General features: G+C 50.0%; 1 protein-coding gene across 3 annotated transcripts in view; it reads right to left on the bottom strand.

Annotated features, from left to right (window-relative positions):
• CBLC (Cbl proto-oncogene C) overlaps positions 1-15,361 on the bottom strand; it is a 195,336-nt gene that overhangs the window by 117,030 nt on the left and 62,945 nt on the right. For 2 of the 3 annotated variants that reach the window (XM_069201446.1, XM_069201448.1), the window contains exons 2-4: positions 10,957-11,103; positions 7,402-7,558; positions 2,489-2,610 (exon numbers count right to left, since the gene is read on the bottom strand). In XM_069201446.1, coding sequence (XP_069057547.1) covers positions 2,489-2,610; positions 7,402-7,558; positions 10,957-11,103 — 426 coding nt within the window. The remainder of the gene's footprint in view (positions 1-2,488; positions 2,611-7,401; positions 7,559-10,956; positions 11,104-15,361) is intronic. The other variant, XM_069201447.1, reaches the window with a different exon arrangement.

Below are 15,361 nucleotides of genomic sequence, written 5' to 3'. Positions count from 1 at the left end.
TACCACGCCGCTGGAGAACCACTCAGGAAGCTGTGCATCGCAGGATAGAGTGCTGGGGGCTGGAGCTTCAAGATGCGCGAAGATCTTGAAAGAAGAATGCCAACAAGGTTTGGCAGCTGCAAGAGGCGTGGTGCAAGGAGGTACTGTCGTGCATGGGGAGGCAAGGTCTTAAATCCGCCAAAGTCAGGCCATTGGAAGAGAGGACCATTGGGACCACTTCAGTCCACCACCTGTGATGCAGGATCCACGCAGCTCAGCAGGAGAGGTGATCCACGCAGCCAGTCGTCATTGCAGTTGGTGCCTGCAGAAGCAGTGGAGTGAATCCTTCACCCCAAGGGAGATTCCTTCTTCCTTCTGATGCAGGCTGAAGACGGGCTGTCCTCAGAGGATGCATGACCGGGAAATGTTTAGTTGCTGGAAGGAGCCAGAGATACAATATGTAGGTTCCTGAAGAGTCCAGATGCAGTTTCTTTGGTCAGAAGTCAAAGTGGATGGTGCAGAGGATACCTGCTGGAGTCTTGCAATCCGACTTTGAGGAACCACCCAAAGGAGAGACTCTAAATAGCCCTGAATTGCAGAGATAGGGGAAGGTAAGTCAGCCTATGACCTTCTTCACTCATTCCTGTTGGAAAGAGAGCAACTGGTTACATAAGGGGCTTCTGTCCGCAGCCCTTTCTCCCTGCGGTGCCCCACAAGGGTCTCTGCTCAGTCCCACTTCACTTAAAATCTGTGTGGCTCCTCTTGCAAAACTCCTAAGATCCTTTGGTTTTTCCAATAACATGGAGGAGGTAGTATAGAGGGTCAACACCTGCATGGGAGCAGTGATCACCTGGACGGGAAACCACTGTCTCAAGCTGAACTAAAAAAAAAATGGGGTACTCCTCTTTGGGAGGGACACCACCTTTTGGAGTGATACTTGGTGGCCGCAGACCTTAGGTCCTCTTCCCACCTCAGTTTCAAAGGTATGGAATCTTGGGGTAATACTTGATTCCAAACTCACCTTTTCTGGTCAAACAAATAACCTCATCTCTATCTGTTTCTACCAGCTAAAAACCCTAAATAAGATTCTGCTGTTTCTCCCAGAAGACTTCCAGAAAACAGCTTTAATCTCTCTGGTCTTATCAAGATTGGATTACTGCAATGAGCTTCACCTGGGCAGGCTGCAAGCCTCCCTCAAGAAATTGCAGAGAGTAAGGAATGCAGCAGCTCGCCTGGTTAAAAACATCAAGAAATTCAACTCAGTATTGAAAGCCCTTGCGGAGCTCCATTGGCTTCCAGTAAAAAAAGAGTGGCGTTCATGGCTCTGTGTCTAACGCATAAATCACTTCACCGCACAGGCCCAGGATACCTTATGAATAAGCTCTTCTGGTATGCCCCAGGAAGAAGCCTTCGATCAGCAACTTCTAGATCTGTCAAGATGCCTATAATTCAGACCATCTCATGAAGTGGCAGACGTTTTATATTCTCAACTAGCAAATTTTGGAATCAACTGCCTCCATACCTTAGAAATCGGTCAAATTTGTTTGATTTTTAGGAAAGTGCTCAAAACATGTTTTTTCCCACTCCCGATGAAGCCATGACACCTTTTCCTCACAGAATTCTTTCTCTTGTAGTAGCTAGCACCAAGACGCCCTATAGCATATGTTGCACCCTTGTTCCTCATGAGTAGCCTCTCGATCCCACCAGTGATCTCAACTTCCACACTAGTGACCTCTTCTTTGCACTAGTGGCCTTTTGTCCACCACCAGCGACCTTTACATCCCACCAATAGGCTCAGGTTCTCTACCCGTGACCTCATGTTCTCCACCAGTGACCTCTAGATGGCACTAGTGGCCTTTTGTCCACCACCAGCGACCTTTACATCCCACCAATAGGCTCAGGTTCTCTACCCGTGACCTCATGTTCTCCACCAGTGACCTCTAGATGGCACTAGTGGCCTTTTGTCCACCACCAGTGACCTTTACATCCCACCAATAGGCTCAGGTTCTCTACCCGTGACCTCATGTTCTCCACCAGTGACCTCTAGATGGCACTAGTGGCCTTTTGTCCACCACCAGCGACCTTTACATCCCACCAATAGGCTCAGGTTCTCTACCCGTGACCTCATGTTCTCCACCAGTGACCTCTAGATGGCACTAGTGGCCTTTTGTCCACCACCAGTGACCTTTACATCCCGCCAATAGGCTCAGGTTCTCCACCGGTGATCCCTTGTTTCCCACCAGTGACTTCATAGTCTCCACTGGTGACATCTGCACCCCATCAGAGACCTCTTGTTTTCTATTAGTGACCTCTCAATCCCACCAGTGACCTCACATTTATCACCAGTGACCTCTAGTTTACATCAGTGGCTTCTTGCTCTCTGCCCAGTGGCACCTAGTTTTCCACTAGTAACCCAGGTCACAGTGGATGACGAGTGAGGTAGGGTCGGTCACACACATCGCAGCCCCAGGGTCAAACCTTACAGTAGCGCCAGTTAGTGAGCCCTCACCTGCCAGGTTTGTTGCTGTAGCACTGGAGCCGTGCCTTCACCTCGTCATATGTCAGGAAGGCCATGTACCCGGGGTGTGTGACTGCCAGAGTAGTCCAGTTCTTGAGCAACGTCTCCCAGGGCTGATGGGAGAGAAGAGACAGAGAGAAAGAGTCAAATACTGAATTAATCACAGGTGTGCCTCTGTGTGTGTTTTAGTGTGTGTGTGTGTATGTGTATCTTTGTCTGTATGGCTGTAGGTGTACCTGCAGGTGGAAATTTGCAAATGTGTGTATGTGTCTGTGTTCATGTGTGTGGGTCTGTGGGTGCCTATATGTATATGCATGTCTATGTGTGTGTGTCTATTAATATGCCCATGTGTGCATTTGTATCCCTGTTCCAGTAGCTGTGTGTGTATTTGCGCATGGTTTGTGTGTGTATCTGTTGGTGCGTGTGTGTTTCTGCATATCTGTATGTCTGTGTGAGTGTGTCTATGCACATCTATACATATCTGTATGTCTATGTGTGTGTGTTTCCCTGTGAAGACAGTGAAGAGCTCTACAGCCCTACACCTTCACCACACCTCTCTTTTATTGGTCTGAAGAGTTGGATTGTGTTGGATCTCCAGAAACTTTCTTTTGCTAAATGTTACTGGGGGGATGGGCCACTTCTTGAGAGCCCTGGTTGCAAAAAGAGGAGATGGGTCACTCAGAGAGAATCAATCAATCGATCAGGGAATTTGTAAAGCTCACTATTCACTGTGAGGGTCTCAAGGCGCTGAGGGAGGAGGGGGCTGCTACTACTTGAACAGCCATGTCTTGAGATGTCTCCTGAAGGGAAGGAGGTCCTTGATCTGACGCAGGTGGATGGGAAGAGTGTTCCACGTCTTGGCGGCGAGGTGTGAGAATGATCTGCCACCAGTGGTTGTCCTGCAGATGCGTGGAACGATGGCGAGGGCAATGTCGGCGAAGCGAAGCTGTCGGGTCGGGGTGTAGAAGGAGAGCCACCTGTTGAGGTATTATGGTCCAGTGTTATGCAGTGCCTTGTGAGCATGGGTGAGGAGTTTGAAGGTGATTCTCTTGTTGACGGGGAGCCAATGCAGGTCTTTCAGGTGGGCTATGATGTGGCAGTGGCGGGGGATGTTCAGAATGAGGTGTGCAGAGGTGTTCTGGTTGGGATGCAGTCTTTTCTCAAGTTTGGCCATGGTTCCTGCGTAGAGGGCATTGCCGTAGTCGTTTGCTGCTTACGAGGGCTTGGGTTACTGTTCTTCTGGTTTCAGTGGAGATCCATTTGTAGATCTTCTGAAGCATGCAGAGGGTGTTGAAGCAGGAGGAGGAGATGGCATTGACTTACTGGGTCATAGCTAGTGAAGAGTCCAGGATGAATCCCAGGTAGCGTGCGTGGTCGGTGGGTGTCGGTGCGGTTCCCAGTGAGGCAGGCCATCAGGAGTCGTCCCATGCGGAGGGGGTGGAGCCGAAGATGAGGACCTCAGTCTTATTGGAATTCAGTTATAGGCAGCTGTTCTTCATCCATTTGGCGATGGCCTTCATTCCTTCATGGAGGTTGGTCTTGTGGTGTCCTTGGTGAGGGAGATGATCAGCTTGGTGTCATCGGTGTATGAGATGATAAGTCAGGCGAAGAAGGTGGCGGATGCCAGAGAGTGCTTGCACATCTGCAAAGCGAATGTCAATAGTGAAATCCGAGCAAAGTCATAAAATGTAAACAATATGGTGTTGGGTGGTTCGAGTCTTCTGCATGTTTGCTTAGATTCTTTGAGGTCGGGGGTGAACCAGAAGGCCTTTCTGTTGGTGCGTCTGTTGCAAGGATTTTTGATCGGGGCAAGAGTGTTGGCACAGTCGTCGATCCATTGCCTGAGGTTGCAGGCTGCTGTGTCAGTGTCAGTGGTGTCGATGGGTGGGTTCTGGTAGAGGGTAGTGATCAGTTGGTCTTCGGTGACCTTGTTCCATCTGCAGTAGGGAATGCGTTGTGGGTGATGGTGTGTTGTGGGTTTCTCGAAGGAGAAGTGGATGCAGCGGTGGTCGGTCCAGTGGAGTTCGGGGGTGTGGCAGAAAGAGACGTGTTTGCTGGCGGAGGAAATGGGGTTGAGTGTGTGTCCTGAAGAGTGGGTGGGTGTGGTGACGAGCTGTTTGAGTCCGAGGTTGGAGAGGTTGTCGAGCAGGGTGATAGAGGTGTTATTGTTGGTGTTCTCAAAGTGGAAGTTCAAGTCCCCAAGGAGTATGTAGTCTGTTGATGGGAGAGCGTGCATGCTGATGACGTTGGTGATAGAGTTGCTGAACTGCTGTCGGGGGCAGGGGAGTCTGTAAACTAGTGTCCCTCTGAGGGTGGTGAATGCAACAACAAATGAAGAATCCCTTGTCCTACCAGAGAAATTCCTATCCCACGTGGAAACCCGGTCAGAGTTTAATGAAGCAAGGGGAATCCATTTCTTTCTTTATGCTTAGACCTCACACATTCTGATAGTGTCACGCTTCAATGCTTAGACCTCACACATTCTGATAGTGTCACGCTTCAATGCCTAGACCTCACACACGCTGATAGTGTCACGCTTCAATGCTTAGTCCTCACACATTCTGATAGTGTCATGCTTCAATGCTTAGACCTCACAAATTCTGATAGTGTCCGCCTTCAATGCTTAGACCTCACACATTCTGATAGTCTTACGCTTCAATGCTTAGTCCTCACACATTCTGATAGTGTCACGCTTTACCATCGGGTCTGACTGGCACCTAAGATCCAGGGTGGGCTCAACCATATTTCAGGGAGCTTGTATGATATTGTTTCTACCAGGGAGCACAATATGTGTATGTGCAAATGTGTGTCTGTGTGTGTGGCCGCTTGAATGCATGTTTAAAATCCTGTGCATACTTACATGATAGTGTTAATTGGTAAAACCTGTGTGTGTCTAGGTATGTGTGAGAGAATCACCAGCCGTGAAACAATACAATGTATGCATGTATGTCCTGTTGCCTTACATTCTTTCCTCAGCAGCACCCGCTCTCCCTGGTGTCTCCCTTCTTTCCTCAGCAGAACCCGCTCTCCCTAGTGTCTCCCTTCTTTCCACATCAGCACCCACTTTTATAGGCTTCCCCTCTTTCCTATGCACAAGCAGCATGGGCTCCCATTATCTTCACTTCTTTCCTAGCAGTAGCAGCACCTGCTCCTGTTGTCTTTCCTTCTTTCATCAGAAGCACCGCTCTCCCTAACGTCTCCCTTTCTTTCATATGCAGCACCCACTACTGTTGGCTTCTCTTCTTCCCTAACCACTAGCAGCACCTGATTTCATAGTCTCCCTTTCTTTCCTAAGGACTAGCAGCACCCACCGTCGTTGTCTTCAGTTCTTTCCTCAGCAGCACCTTCTCTTCAGTTCCTGATCCTATTTCCATGGCAGCAACCACTTCACCTGTTGTCATCCTCTGTTTCCTCAGTAGCACCTGCCTTCCCCATCTGTTCTGAGCAGCACTTGGTTGCCTTGTGCCCCTTCGTTTACTGAGCAGCAAAAGCTTTCCTTATTAGTTGCCATTCTCCTCTCAGCAGCACCTGCTCTTCCCATTTGTTATGGTAAATAACATAACTGCAGTCCGGTAAATGTCAAGATGGTTAATTTAGGGATATAAGTGATGTCAAAGCCACTGCAGGTCATGTCAGTAACATGGACAAACTCCAACTGTCAGCCTGCAGACCCTTCAAAGACACCCCAAACTTAGAAGCATCATACATCAGAGGAGCACAATCTGTGAAAAGACACCATTGTACAACAACACATAACATTATCTCTTTTTTTATAACAACAAAAGAAAACATTTACTAACAGCATGGGAAAAACAATGCATAAAGAGAAAACAATAAAACATACTAAACATCAAATTGGAGAGCAAACAAGAAAAGCAAAAGGGAGCAAATAAAAGAAGACAAATAGAAACCACAGAAGTCGTCTAAGTTTCCATGGTGGAAGTTTAACTCTAGATGATTTACAAAGAGTGTGATCCGTGGAAGGGATGCTTTAAGCACTCTTGGAAGGGGTGCTTTGCATAGTGTCACCAGTCCAAGGACGAGCAAGTACCCTCCTTTCAACATTCCACCAGTGACTGGCTTGGACCCCAACCACATTACCACACATTTTCTCTACAATGACTTGGTCACCATAGCGTGCATCACCTTTATTTATGAAACCAGTAATCTTGATGCATAAACCACATAACACGAAAACTGTTCAACATCTTTCCTGCATTATGCTCAATCCTTTGTTTTCTTGAGATTCAACATCTTTTGCACAGACATTGTCATCCAAACTAGCTTCAACCATTCCTTTACAAATCCATGTGGACATCCAGGATGGAAACAAAAAAAAAGTTGCTTGGTGGTCCCTTAGTACCTTGAAACGAGAAACCTTAGTGACCAAATGAGGGGAAGTGTGGTAGAACCACAACAAGGACCTGACTGCCTCTTCTATCACACCACCATTGTTTTTGACCCATTTTATAGTCAGTTAAGACTCTATTCATTCTCTCTACAAGGCCATTGGATTGAGGGTGGTAAAGAAACCTTTAAGCTGTACACCAGACACTTTCTTGAACACGGACAAACTTCAACTAACAACATGCTTTACCTTCAAAGATACCTTCCAAACATACAACCATAATAATTCAGGGGAGCACGTTCTGTGAAAAGCACATAACACTATTGTCTATAATTTTTTTCTCAGCAGCACACAATCACCCTGATGTCTTCCCCTGTATCCTCTGCAGCACATGCCTTCCCTGTGATCTCCCCTCCTTTATTCAGCAGTACTTGATGCCTACCTTGTCTCCCTTTTCCCAGAAGTATCTATTGTTCCTATTTTCCCACAACCTCCAGAGATACATTCCTCTTATTGCCCCCCACACTTATCTCCCATGAACCCACCCTGTCCTCACCTGAAAGAGACGTGTGAAGATGTCATATTCAAATATGGAGATGTAATCATTGCAGGTCAGGTCGATGGTCGACTTCAGTGCTAAAGCCATTGGACCTTCCTCAACCATGTGCACTGTATCCAGCTTCTCTTTGAACTCCACCCAAGGGATGATGCTCCTGAGAAGTGCAGAAGGGTCAGAGGTCAGAAAAACGCAGAGCCATGTCCAGTATCATTGAGAAGAGACAGAGGAGTCAGGAAAATGTGGAGACATACATGTTTGTCATCAGAGGCAACAAGCCTGTGCAATCCACAAATGGAATGTAAAACATTATAGATAACAAAACCAATGTTGTCGCAAACCCATCCAAGAGGGAACAGGACAGAGGTCTGAAATACATGGAGCCATGTCCAGGATCTGAGGGGACAGGCATAGAGATTAGAGCGAACAGGACAGAGGCCTGAAACACATGGAGCAGTGTCCAGCATCAGACTGACCAGGCGGAGAGATTATAAGTTATAAGATAGATGGCGTTGCAACAACTGGTAGTGACGTTTTGAACCAGTGTTGCTTTTGAGGGCTTCAATGGGCCTGGGTGACTTATGAGAACACAACACACGCTTCAGTGTACCGCCTGCTTGGAACTCAGAGCATCAATATACAGCTTCAGCCCTGTATGCCAACCCCAGAGTCTGATTCCTGGGTACTGCCCTGGCACTGATCGTGCAATGTGTTAAGAACATCTTGAAATATCCTCAGCGATACATTGATTCTTTGCCACAACCATTCACTGCATTCAGTCAAAATCACACTCATCCACTTCCTCCCAGACTGTTTACTGAAGGAACTGTGCAGTGTAAGACTGCAGAGCAAGCCCAGTTCAGTGCGTCTCAGTATAAGGGGCAACCCTCCTTCGTAAAGGCACTCAGGACCTCATTACGACCCTGGCGGACGGGGGAGAAGAGGCGGTAAAACCGCCAACAGGCCGGCGGCAAAAAAAAATGAAATTATGACCATGGCGGTTACCGCAATGGTCATCCGCCACTTATCCATTCCGACCGCTGGGCTGGAGACTTCGGTCTCCAGCCCGGCAGCTGTCACCAGACCGCCAGCGGTATCAGGACCCTGCATACCACCATAGATTTCGAGTGGTTTGGAACCGTCACAAAATCCATGGCGGTAGGCACTATCAGTGCCAGGGAATTCCTTCCCTGGCACTGATAGGGGTCTACCCCAACCCACTCCCCACCCCCGAGTCCTCCCCTCACACCCCCACCCCCCTGTCACCCCCCAAAGGTGGCAGGACCCCCCTCCCCACCCCCAACATGCACATACACACAGCCCTACACGCACACATACACTACAACAACACATACCCGCACACATACAAACAGACTGACCTGCACACATTTCCCATACATGCAACACACCCCCTGCATGCATACACACACTCACACACCTCCTCTACATACTCACACCCCCATACACGCACACAGCACACAACACCCCCCCACCCCCCTCCCCTAACAGACAATCAACTTACATTGTCCGTTGATCCTCCGGGAGGGGACGGGATCCATGGTGGCTGCTCCGCCACCAGCTCCCCGTCACCAGAACACCGCCACACCGAATCTTGGGACGTGATTCGGTGGGCGGTGGTCTGACGATGGGGCGGTGGAGGTGGAGCAGCCTCCACTACACTGCCGACTGCCAGTATGGCTGCTGGCGGCTCTCCGTCCGAGAAAGGACGGAGGGCTGCCAGCAGTCATTATACGCTGTGCGGAAAACCGCCTGCACTGGCGGTCTTCAGCACAGCGGTACCTCAGCAGTCTTTCAAAAAGACCGCAGAGGTCAAAATGTGGGCCTAAAGCTGTTTTCTTCGGTTGATCCTGGAAGCGATGAGTCAAATATCTCTTATCTAATTTCATACTGAGAGGATAATACTGGGAAACCTTCTCATTCATAGACATCAGACTTAGGCCCTCATTACGACCTCGTCAGTCTTTTCGCAAGACCGTCGTGCTGAAGTCCGCCAGTAGTGGCGGTCTTCCGCGCCGCATATTATTACCGCTGGCAGTCCTCCATCCTTTTCCGTATGGAAAGCCGCCAGCAGCCATACTGGCGGTCGGCGGGAAAGTGGAGGCTGCTCAACCTCCACCGCCACGTCAACAGAACACCGCCCACAGAATCACGTCCCATGATTCGGTGTGGCAGTGTTTTGGTGACGGTGTGCTGGTGGCAGAGCTGCCCCCATGGATCCCATCCCCTCCCGGAGGGCCAACGGACAAGGTAAGTTGATTGTCTGTTAGGGGGGGGGGTTGGGGGGGTGATATGTGTTGTGTGTGTGCATGGGGGTATGCGTGTGAGTGTGAAGAGGGGGTGTGTGAGTGCGTGTATGCGTGCGGGGGGTGCTGTGTATATGGGAAATGTGTGCGGGTCGGTCGGTGTGCATGTCTGTTTGAATGTGTGCGGGTATGTGTTGTGATGTATGTGTGCGTGTAGGGGTGCATGTATGTGCATGTTGGGGGTGTGTGCGTGTAGGGGTGCGTGTATGTATATGTTGGGGGTGTGTGCGTGTAGGGGTGCGTATATGTGCATGTTGGGGATGTGTGCCTGTAGGGGTGTCTATATGTGTACGTTGGGAGTGTGTGCTTGTAGGGTGTGTGTATATGTGCATGTTGGGTGTGTGTGCGTGTAGGGGTGTGTGTATGTGCATGTTGGGGGTGTGTGCGTGTAGGGGTGCGTATATGTGCATGTTGGGGATGTGTGCCTGTAGGGGTGTGTATATGTGCATGTTGGGGGTGTGTGCGTGTAGGGGTGTGTATATGTGCATGTTGGGGTGGGGGTGGGGAGGGGGGTTGTGCCACCTTTGGGGGGTGGCAGAGGGGCGGGAGGTGTGGGGGGAGGACTCGTGGTGGGTAGCGGGGGTGGAGGAGACCCCTATCAGTGCCAGGGAAGGAATTCCCTGGCACTGATAGTACCTACCGCCATGGATCTCATGGCGGTTCCCAATCACCCGAAATCCATGGCGGTATACAGGGTCCTGATACCGCTGGCGGTCTAGTGACGGCCGCCGGACTGGAGACCGAAATCTCCAGCCCAGCGGTCATCACCGCCATGGCGGTCGGAATGGTGAAGTGGCGGATGACCGCGTCATAATTCCATTTTTTTTCGGCCATCCTGTTTGTGGTCTTACTGCCGCTTTACCAGCGACCGCCAGAGTCGTAATGAGGGCCTTAATTTGCTGAGTATATTTTGCTCCTGAAAGTTTTTCAACCTCAAGTTGAAAAGTTTCAGCATGACCAAACAGCATTTTCTTTTTGACACTGTTTACTCACCGGTTGCCTATAGAGTGTATTAATGTCCCAGTGGCCAGAACCGGACACATCTATTGGGATCCTGTGTTGCTGGACAGAGTTCCATAGATTTATATTCTGAAGGTGCATGTCTAGAAGCCTGCCTGAAGCCACACCCCCCACATGTCCAGCGAAGCGTGTAGAAGTCTCTACTAAGAGGTGCCTTTCATAGCTCCCTGAGGCTAAGGACTTAGTGCGCAGCACTCGTCTCACTCCTCACCTGTTGCCGAAGTACTGCCTCCAGAACTGTGCTGCTCCTTCTTTGGTGATGCAGTAGTTCTTCCCATAGGAAGACTCAGCACTGAATATTGCTCTCAGCTCTGCCAGCATGTGGCTGAAGATGAGGGACAGCTTCGTGAGATGTCTCCTGTGGAGGGAAAAGAAACACAGCTGTGATGGAATAACCAAATGACAAGAGAGAGAGCAAATCAAACACACTGTCGTGTCCTCAGCAGGCCACCGACTGGCTGACAACTCACTCCAACCCTCATCCATCCCACTACATCTACAGTCGAGGGGTCAGTCAAGGATGTTTTATGTGCTGTAGCTGAGCCCCCACAATCCCCTGGTCCGGGGCGGACACCCACACCAAACCCAAATATCCTCTACAACGACTCCCAGGAAAGGCTCATTTTGAGCCGGTGGTTTCCAGCACTTTCTTCTTAATACCGGCTCTGCTGACAATCCACCACATGGTGGCGCTGTTTATCACACTTTGAGATGATCAGACAGCCAGTGTCTAATAATTCAATACACATTAAAAATGAATAATATCTGCCGCCGATGCTGCTTCTGAGGCTTGGGGCCTGGAAGAGCCTGAATTATGACGCGTGCCATGGTCAGCACTTGTGTTGGTGACGTCACTGGCAGCACTGACAGGGGCGATGTGAGGTGTAGTCTTCAGGGGACCTCTGAGAGGGGCCCTGGCGTTTACATTTTTCAAACCAAGCCCTGCTGCTAGAATGCCCCAGCAGCTGAAGGGCTCTCAGACCCTCTTCTTCTTGTAGCCAGCCAATGGCCTCCATCTTTGCCGGGACTGGAGGGACAGTAGAATTATGCGGCAGGAGAGGGTTAAATTATGTGGCAGGGTTGAATAAATTATGTGGCATGAAATGTCAAATAATGTGCTGTGATGTGGCACATATTGTGGTAGCATTAGTTCAGTATTTTGTCATTTTTCCACTGGTTAATGCTGCATGGGCGTTGGTTGCAGCTCCTTTCTGCCAACTCAACACCCACATATCGGAATGAGAGAATGAAAGTTGAAGTCAGTCTTTGCAAAGCTCCCTCCTCTGCGCTCTAACACCCGCTGCTGCCTTTTTAATAACTTTTAAACCATTTGGCATAGAAAGAAAATGTATTTCTTGTTAAAACCTCAGATTATACAGCAAATGATGGATTATGGCAACTGCGGCGGAGTCTAGGGCAGCCCTTATATGTCATCAACCGGTCCAAGTCGATGTAACCTATAAAGTCTACGCCTTTATTTTACTGATAGAATCCAGTGTGAACCAGCTGAGAACGTGAATAATAATCGTTCCTTCTCTTTCGGGGTCCCAAAGGAAGGAGTCTCTGCCTTTCCCCTGAGAGGACACAGTGAGCGCCGGTAAGAATGCAATATTATTTTATAAAGGCTTTTGTTTTACTTCCACCATCATCTCCTCATGTGCTCCCGTAAATTCATGGGGTGCACAGGTGAGAATAAAGAAGAAAATTAAAAATGAATAGTCTGGTTCTCAAACTGTTCCTCCTCTTGATTTGGGGATTTGTGTCCCCCACGGGGCTCACCTGAGCCGCTGCGGCTGTGCCCTCCTCCCTGAGTGAGTTCCCTGCTACTGATGGTGCTGTGTGGCCGCACCTGCCACACCTGACTAAGCCACACCCCTCCTGCGGCACGGATGGGAGGTGCAGCTCTTTGGCGGGATGCCCCTCGGGCCATCTCCTGGTCGTCCTCGGGAGCTTTCCCTCTGTCGGGTCCCCTCTTGGGTCTCCCCGTCTTCAGGGCCCTCAGCGTGGCCCTCCGGTGCCCTCACCCGCCACACCTGACTGAGCCACGCCCCTCCCGCAGCACGGAAGGGAGGTGCAGCTCTTTGGCGGGATGTCCCTCGGGTCATCCCCTGGTCCTCCTGGGGAGCTCTCCCTCTGTCGGGTCCCCTCTCGGGTCGCTCCTGCTGCGCAGACCCACACTGAGCTCCTGTCCCTCCCTCCCCCGTCTTCAGCGCCCTCAGCGTGGCCCTCCGGTGGCTCCACCCCCCATTGCCACGACGACCCCAATACTGATTGCTCTTCTCCTTTTGATTCCGGAGTCCGTATCTGGAAGCGGTTCTCGGGTCCCGCCCCTCCTGCAGAAGAGACTTCCTCTCCCAACACCCCGTTATCTGTTAACAGCAGCAAATCTATAATTATGCAAAACACCCCACAGGAGCGCCATCGCATAATCCCAGTGGGCATGATCCTAGTCTACTGTTTCCAAAGTTACTACAGGATCGGGGTGGAACATGTTGGGGGGTCCCTTGGGCTCCTGGGTTGTCCTAAGACTCTTAGGTGAAGCTTTGCAGCTCCTCAGTGAGACTTGGGGCCGTATTTATACTCCGTTTGCGCCGAATTTGCGTCGTTTTTTTCGACGCAAATTCGACGCTAAACTAACGCCAACTAACGCCATATTTATACTATGGCGTTAGAGGCGTATAGCGCCAAAGTTCCCGGAATGTGCGTCATTTTTTAGCGTGAACCCCTTCCTTGCGTTAATGATATGCAAGGGAGGCGTTCCCGTCTAAAAAATGACTCCCAGGCCTTTATGTGGTATTTATACTCCCGCTTTTTAACGCCTGGGTCAGGCATGGCGTTAAGGGACAAGTGGGCTCAAAATGAGCCCAGAGTGCCCTCCCCTGCCCCCAGGGACCCCCCCTGCCACCCTTGCCCACCCCAGGAGGACACCCAAGGCTGGAGGGACCCACCCCAGGGACATTCAGGTAAGTTTAGGTAAGTATTTTTTTATTTTTTTTTAATAATTTTTTTTGGCATAGGGGGGCCTGATTTGTGCCCCCCTACATGCCACTATGCCCAATGACCATGCCCAGGGGACAGAAGTCCCCTGGGCATGGCCATTGGGCAAGGGGGCATGACTCCTATCTTTACAATGATAGGAGTCATGTTGATGGGGGATGGGCGTCGAAAATAAATGGCGCAAGTCGGGTTACGACGATTTTTTCGACGTAACCTGACTTGCCCCATTTTAAGACGCCCATACGCCATTTTCCCCCTACGCCGGCGCTGTCTGGTCTACGTGGTTTTTTCCCACGCAAACCAGGCAGCGCCGGTCTGATTGCGCCGTCTAACGCCATTCCATAAATACGGCGCCCGCATGGCGCTTCAGAATGGCGTTAGACGGCGCAAAACTTTTTGACGCTAAACTGCGTTAGCGCAGTTTAGCGTCAAAAAGTATAAATATGGGCCTTGGTGCCCAGTGACCAGGAATAAACAGACATCACCTGACGCCACCTGGGGGCACTGCTGGGCAGCAGGATATGTGGATCCCACCACAGGACTATCACCCTGTGTAGGTGGGCTGTGGTGGTCCCACAATTGCCACAGAAGATCCTTCAGGAGGTCAGAGACCCCTCCATTTGTAAACTGATGACCAGGATCAGATTAAAAAAAACCTCCCAAAATGAGATATTCTGCTGTAAGGGCTGTTAATAAAATTACAAATTATTTCAATAATGGATTTTTTGCATCCAAGGAAACCTCTTCAAAGCTGGCAGAGATGCTGCGCTTCATCCCTTGAATCCATATTTTTTATGCAAAGTTGCTGGATCTTTACTGAAGCCATTTTACTCCAGAAAGACTCGTGTTCTAAGCGTTGCAAACAGTAAAACCCTCACAACGACGGTGATATTGCTCATTTCTAGATGAATCCAGTCTCTGGATAGTGAGTGAGTTGAGAGACTGAGTGCAGAAAGTCACATCCAGCTCACCTCAAGAGATCTCTTGTAGATGTCCTACGCAATGACTTACTGGCCACTGTTGGACTCGGCATTGCCGGGCAGCACAGATGGGTTACAACAAAACCACAGCAGATCCTTCTTTTTGGGGAGTTCACCCCGCTCTTGGCCCACGGGCCTCGAAGGTGCTACTGGTAGCAGGAACTTCATCAGAGATCTTACTTTCAGTTCTGTATTGACCGTTCTGACCGGAATCCCATTGAACCAGTTTTCAGGTGTCAGTAAACTGTGAGATACCAGACACTCCAGTTTTGGCATCCAGTGACAAACTACAGAGCAGGTGAGACCGGAAAATCTACAATGTAAAATACCAAGCGGGCGTGCTTTGGCCCAACCGTAGAGGCTACACATAGCCCTTACTCAGAGAGCCCAACTGTGGAGGCTACACATGGCCCTTACCCAGACAGCCCAACCATGGAGACTGAACATAGTCCTTACTCAGAGAGCCCAACCGTAGAGGCTACACATGGCCTTTACCCAAAGTGCCCAACCATGTGTCCCTTTGATAGCCCTTACCCAGAGAGCCCAACTGTGGAGGCTACACATGGCCCTTACCCAGACAGCCCAACCATGGAGACTGAACATAGTCCTTACTCAGAGAGCCCAACCGTAGAGGCTACA

The sequence above is a fragment of the Pleurodeles waltl genome, chromosome 7 (assembly GCF_031143425.1).
Source record: "Pleurodeles waltl isolate 20211129_DDA chromosome 7, aPleWal1.hap1.20221129, whole genome shotgun sequence".
Taxonomy (NCBI): domain Eukaryota; kingdom Metazoa; phylum Chordata; class Amphibia; order Caudata; family Salamandridae; genus Pleurodeles; species Pleurodeles waltl.
The sequence above is the reverse complement of the archived record's forward strand: the minus strand, read 5'-3'. Positions and strand labels throughout refer to the sequence as shown.